The sequence below is a fragment of the Pteropus alecto genome, unplaced genomic scaffold (assembly GCF_000325575.1).
Source record: "Pteropus alecto unplaced genomic scaffold, ASM32557v1 scaffold125, whole genome shotgun sequence".
Lineage (NCBI taxonomy): Eukaryota > Metazoa > Chordata > Mammalia > Chiroptera > Pteropodidae > Pteropus > Pteropus alecto.
Genome location: NW_006436888.1, coordinates 10,168,219 through 10,174,515, shown reverse-complemented (window position 1 = coordinate 10,174,515; position 6,297 = coordinate 10,168,219). Strand labels below are relative to the sequence as shown.

Sequence of the window (6,297 nt, the reverse complement as noted above, 5' to 3'; positions counted from 1 at the left end):
GGATCGCCCTAGTACTGTTTTTATCTCTAATGACAGGAGGGTGACCCCAAAATCTTTGCGGCTCACGTGTGTTCTCACGGGCCCCTGCCAGCTCTCGCAGCTTCCGGTTCCGGGCACCCTTCCTGGGCGGAAATCAAGATGGCAGGTCGCACCTCCCATGAACTGCGGGAAAAGGACTGGGAGCATCGTGGCTGGAAAGGGGCCCTTCGCTGGACCAGAGAGAAAGCAGCGAGGGGCATGTGACTCTGAAGTAGGCTGGAGACCTCAGTTCCACGCTCCAACTTCCTTTGAAGCTCTGAGCCAGCGCAGACCGGCCGGCGGTCGTTGGGGGGCCGGTGAGCAGGGTGAACTCGGAGGACCCACGGGGTGGACGCTGGGGCGGCCCATCCGTCTCCTCGGAAAACCCCGCTGCGCTCGCTCCCTCCAGGGGCTGGCATTTTCCGTGCCCTGCAGGACGGGCTGAAGGGGCGGTGGGCTCAGACTAGCTTCCCTTGATCTGAGGTAGACGTCACCATTTTAAAGCATGTGCTTGGTGGCACGTAGCACGGTCACGATATCGTGCTGCCCTCAGTACGATCCAGTTCCAGAACATTCCCATGGCCCCAAAAGGAGACCGAGCACGTGTTGGGCTGCCGCTCCCGTTCCTCCCTGCCCCCCCGTTCCTCCCTGCCCCCAGCCCCGCAGCCTGTCTCCGTGGAGGTGCCTGTCCTGGACACTTCACGCCCGTGGGACCTCCCTGCCCCCCCGTTCCTCCCTGCCCCCCCGTCCCTCCCTGCCCCCAGCCCCGCAGCCACCAGCGCGGGCCTGTCTCCATGGAGGTGCCTGTCCTGGACACTTCACGCCCGTGGAATCACACGCGACGTGGCCCTTTACACCGGCTTCTTTCACCGACTGTCACGTTTTCACACCCACACCGCAGCTTGAGAAACGTGAAGTGGCTGCGCAGAATGTTTCCGGGTGGCAGCCTGGGCGGGGACATGCCAGCACCGCTTCCCACGTCCTCGGCAAGTCCCAGAGCCTGGGGCAGGGTGGCTTTAACGAAATGGCAGAGAGGCGTCTACCTCTCCACCCCCCATTGTGTCTTTTTAAAAAAGTGACAACATCGGGGGTTAGGAAGAGCTTCTGAATTGTGGATTTTAGCCAGGGGCGTCTCATTTTCACGTCACAGTCACTGACCCAGGGGTCGGGGTTTCAATAAGGAAAAATATCGATGAGGAAACAAGAAAACAGGTCGGGCCGCTAAGGCCTCCGGCCCCTTCTCCACCTGGAACCTCCCGCGACCCAGAAGGTGCAGCTTCTGCGTCCCCTGCCCGGTGGAAAATCGAGACGAATGACCTGCTCCGTTTCCATGGAGACGTCTGTGATGCCACACGGAGCTCCCAGGATCCCACGGGACCTGGCACTTTGGAGGCCGGTCTGCGCCGTCTGTGCCGCTGCTGCGTCCAGGCTGCCCTCCCCCGACGCCCTGTTCCAGAGGTCACCTAGTCGCCACTGGGTTGGTCCTCGGTCCCTTGTCCCCAGCTCCCGATGCTGTGTCTGGAGACCAGCCGGCCACGAAAGCCCAGCGCGAGTCCCCCGGCCAGCCTGATGGAGAGGGGCCTGCGGGCCCTGCGGGCGGTGGCCGACCGGGACCGCCACGCCCTCGAGTGCAGACTCGGCGGGAAACAGAGCGTGCTCAGCGAGTCGGCTCACGCCGCGGGCTGGTTCTACCGGCGGCTGGTACGGGCGTGCAGGGGCCTGGGAGGTGACCCGCTTCTCCAGCTGGAGGAAGGCCTCGGGGTGGCCAGCCCAGGGAGCCCCAAATTAGTCTTGGTGACATCGCAATAGGTAGATTCCCGAGGGAGCAAGGAGCAGTGGGAGGATCGTCTGCCCGAGCCTGCCGTGGGGGCAGCTTGACAAGGAGCAAAGCGGGGGGCAGCTGCGGGGGGCGCGGTTAGGCGGGGGGCTCGGCTGGAGAGGCTCGTGGTCTGTCCTATGCGGAGGGAGCCCGGAGGGTCCCATCCCCACAGGCTCCCCGAATGGACGGCGTGTGCAGCTGCTGGAGCAGGGGCCCCGCGCCTGTCCTCGGCAAGCTCGCGGCCGGCAGGGAGGGGACGGACCCCGCCGTCGGCACACGTGCCAGGGCCCTCTCCACCCAGCTGTCCTTTCCCCACTCCAGCAGAGTGACTTGAAGCAGGACTCCAGCCCCGAGGACACGAGCTTCATGCTGGAGGTGGAGTCGCTGCGGAAGATGTTTCTCCAGCGACCCGACTGCCCCCAGTTTTGCACGCGAGCCACGTCCATGTCCCATTACGGTGAGGCCTGCCGCCCCTGCGGGAAAACAGCCTCCGTCCCAGGCCGGACCCTCCTGGCAGCATCGGCCTACGGGGCGGCCCCTGCTGCTTCTGGACCTCTGTGACTGTCCCCGTGCGTGGGGCCGGGGGAGCGGGGGACAGAGGAAAGGGCCACCTGCCGCTTTGACTGTTAGTATTCCTCGCCCAGCCTCCTGCTTTTCTACGTCCACGCACCGGAGATTCCGTAGGGCTGGGGATGAGGGAGAGGGAGAAGGTAGAAGATTCTGGAAGCTTCTGGCAAGAAGTCCACGTGGCCAAAAATGGCTCTTTAGGCACCGACATTGTAAGGAGCCTTAGCAACTGTGTCATGGACCCTCAAACATGAAGCTCAGAGACGGCAGTGAAGGCATCGGTCAGGCCAGGGGTCACCCCAGACCCCGGCTTCCAGACCTGGGCTGGTCCCATTTCCCCACACATGGTGCTGTCCTGAGCAGTGGTGCTGATGATGCCATGACCTGTGGCCAGCAATCCCGTCCGTGGGTCTCAGCCAGGATCCCACCCACTGTCCAGGCTCTGGACTGTCTCATCTCAGGGCCAAGGCCTTGGGGAGCGGCCAGCACCCCAGGACCCAGGTCTCTGGGAAGGGCTGAGGGACCACGCGGCGTCCGGGGTGCAGGGTCTGTGCCCCCATAATGCTCAGAGGGCCCCACCATCGGTGTGGCTTACGACAGCTTAGACAGTGACCCTTTGAGGAGGAGCCTTTTTTACAGAAGGGAACGCGGGGTCCACCCCCAGCCCCGGGGAGGGGACCCATCTGTTTGTGGAGATTAAGCTCGCCTGGTCAATTTCTAGTGGACGCCCCAGCAGCGGGCAGGAGTCCCATGGGGAAAGGTCACCTTTCATCTTACTCGGCTTTTTAAAAAAACGGAATGAAAACGCCTCCCTCGGAGGGCCGGGAAGACGGGCCTCAGTAGTCGCGAGCCGGCATCCTTCACCTCCCGCAGGTTCGGCCACGGCAGTCACTTCGCCCCAGGAGGTGTGCGTTGGCTCTGAGGCCTGGAAGGTGACCGAGGACTCACCCTCCAGCCGGAACGGCTCAGACACGCAGGTGGACGGTGAGCGCAGGCCATGCTGGGCACAGGGGTTCTCTCCCTGGCCCCCAAGCCCTGAGCGTCTGTGCCTGCACGTGCCCAGACCCCCACTCTCCCTAGGGCTCCTGCTCCATGGAACGCCCCTCCCCGGCCCGCCCGCCTGGCCCCACGTCCCTCACATGGGGAGGGGGGCCCTGAGGTGCGTCCCCCTGGAGTGGAGAGACCGACATGCACTGTCCTGACAAATGCATTCACTTTCACTTATCCAGAGAGGAAGCCACACCCAGGTGTCCCCTTTGCCTGAATATGAGGACACCCTTGGAAGGTGTCCGGGGCCACGCGTGCACGGGGCTGACCCCATCGTCCTGACTCCCAGGCTCTGGGCATCCCGCAGGGTGCTTGACGCCTCCCTCCATCTCTCCAGCACACACGGGGCGGGGCGGGCGGCAGCGGCCGGACCGGGAGATGCAGAGGAGCCAGCTGGGCAGCGAAGGGTCCCTGACGCTTCTGGGGTGGACGTTAGCACGGAAGCCACCACCCAGAGCCCAGGGAGAGTCTGACCGCCCACGCTTTCCCACAGGGCACCTCCTCCCCTTCAGCAAGAGCGCCTGCGAGTTCCATTACTTGCGGAAGAAGAGTGAGTCCCAGACGTGGAGCCCGGTCATCGGCAGCCCAGTCCTGGCGCAGAGCCACATGAAAAAGCGGATACCATGGTACATCTCCGTCATCCATGAGAAGGTACCGCTGAGCGCCGCCCCGGGGCCCGGCCCGCGTCCAGGTGCAGCGGATGCGCCGTCTGCCCTATGGGCTCTGGTTCTAGAATCTGGTGGCGGGAATCCGGTCAGGTCCCCAGACATGGGCCGAGCTGACCTCCAGGCCCCTCCTGTGGCATCTGCGAAGTGGACGCTTTGCCAAGCTTCTGGCCCCGTCCATCGTCATCCAGAAGGTGGCGCTTTAAGCCGCCGTGGACCTCACCGACTCATGTGCCGCCGGCCAGCGTGTATCATGACCTTCGGCCATCTGTCCGCCTTCTGCCCCAGGCGTTCCGCTTGGGAGAATGTCTTCTTAAAAGTAGCACCAAGCAGCTTGTCATGCAAAGGCCCACCTACGAGTCGACATTTCTTTCACCTGTGTGTACGAGGGAGCCTGACCCACAGTTCGCCTGTCTTGTCATTCCCTTGTGAGATTTTGGCGTCAGAGTTATTTGGCCTCATAACCAAAAGACAGTCGGGACGAGCTCCCCCTTTTTCTGTTCAGTTTGCGGAAGATCAGTGATTTGTTTGTTAAATTCTGAAGAATTCATCATTGAGGCCGTCCGTGCCCGGAGGTTTTTTACACGGTTGGTTTTTAAAACAACACATTCGATTCCTTTTAAGGTATTCAGTCCCCGCCCCCGCCCGCCGCCTTTGGTTTTGGTAAGCGAGGTTTTTCTGTGCGTAGTTTCCTGTTATCATCCAGCCGCAGCCGCCGGAGAGCCTGCAGGACGCGGCTTCCTTCATTGTGGACACCGCCAGGCTTCTCTCTCTGTCGGGCTTTTCTCAGACTTGGCTTCCGTTTTGTTTTTGAGGCTGGCGAAGCTTTAATGACGATTATGGAAATGAATAACACAAAACGTTGGGCGGTTGGTGGGTACACAGCGGGGGCCGACCTTTTACGTTTATTTCCGAAACGTGACCTCTGCGTTTTGTGATGGATCTCACAATGTAAAAAGTGTTGATGTCCTTTGCCCAAGCAATTCCACTTCGGGGGAAATCGCCCAAGGACGCCATTAGACAGTCGCGTGGAGGTGTGTAAAAGGATGAATTTAAACAGCGGGGACGGAATTCTCAGCTGCCGTACGTGAACCGGCCGGGACGAGGGGCGGCCGCAGGCTCGGCTGCCTCCAGGAGCTCAAGCGCTGGCCTCAGGGTTTTCTCTCTGCCTCGTCCGAGCGGTCGTGGGCAAGAGGATCTCCCCTGGAGGCGGGACAGCCACGGGCCGCAGCACCGCGTGCGCCGTGCGAACTCGGCGGCCCCAGCTGGAACCAGCGCCTCCTTCCCACTGATCGCTGTCTTGTTCGGGACACTTACACGTGTCTAAATCACTGTGGCCAAACTAAAGACATGGTTCCTGCATGATTATTCTTCCCTTTAACCTGACAGCACAGATAAGTCCCACGTACCCTGCAGACACCCCGAGTGTGACGATGCCGCCGTCTTCACTGGACCGTCCTCTCCCCGTCCCCCCCACTCTGTGTTATTACCTCCTTTCCGCATTCTTTCAGTTTAATTTGTAGTTCTTTTCCGGAATTCAAGAGACGGATACTTAGATCATTGCTTTTCCATTGTTTCCCACGGTAGACGCCTTTTTAAGGCTATAAATTGTTCCTTAATCACTGCTTTAGCTGCACGTAATATCGCTATGTCCAAATGTTCACTATTGTTCAGTTTAAAACGTTTTCTAACTTCCTTTGTGATTACTTCTCTGACTCATGGGCCATGTGGAAGCCTCTGTCACTTAATTCCCAAACATTCGAGGACTTTCTAGTTACTTTTCCTTCCAGATTTCTGTCTGGACCACCTCCCTTTAGTATTTCTCTAAGTTCAGATCTGCTGAGGACAAATACTTCCAGTTTGTCTTTGCCCGAAAGGAAACAAAAAATCCTCTGTGATGTGTCTCCCATTTTGAAGAACTAAGGGCCTGGTGATTTAGAGAATGGGAGGCAGGGGACCCGGGGGGGATCTCGGGGGAGTTGCTGGTTAGGTGTGGGCCACACAGAAGACCGGTGTCCTCGATCACAGTTGGGGGGCTGGCCGAAGGGCAGGCTGCGGGGAATGCCCTGGCCAGGATTCCGGACCTCACTAAGGCGCGATGTGGCTGCAGTAAAGCAGTAGACATCGTGGGCTTGGGGTTTCGGGTCCCAGGACAGTGGTCTGTTCTTCCTGGACCCGGAG

At 60.4% G+C, this 6,297-nt stretch overlaps 1 protein-coding gene across 1 annotated transcript in view; it reads left to right on the top strand.

Moving 5' to 3' along the window:
* Nucleotides 1–1,527: 1,527 nt before the first annotated feature.
* Nucleotides 1,528–6,297, top strand: part of CCDC27 (coiled-coil domain containing 27) — an 11,549-nt gene continuing 6,779 nt past the window's right edge. The window contains exons 1-4 of the mRNA XM_025048538.1: nucleotides 1,528–1,719; nucleotides 2,159–2,294; nucleotides 3,278–3,388; nucleotides 3,945–4,102. Coding sequence (XP_024904306.1) covers nucleotides 1,528–1,719; nucleotides 2,159–2,294; nucleotides 3,278–3,388; nucleotides 3,945–4,102 — 597 coding nt within the window. The remainder of the gene's footprint in view (nucleotides 1,720–2,158; nucleotides 2,295–3,277; nucleotides 3,389–3,944; nucleotides 4,103–6,297) is intronic.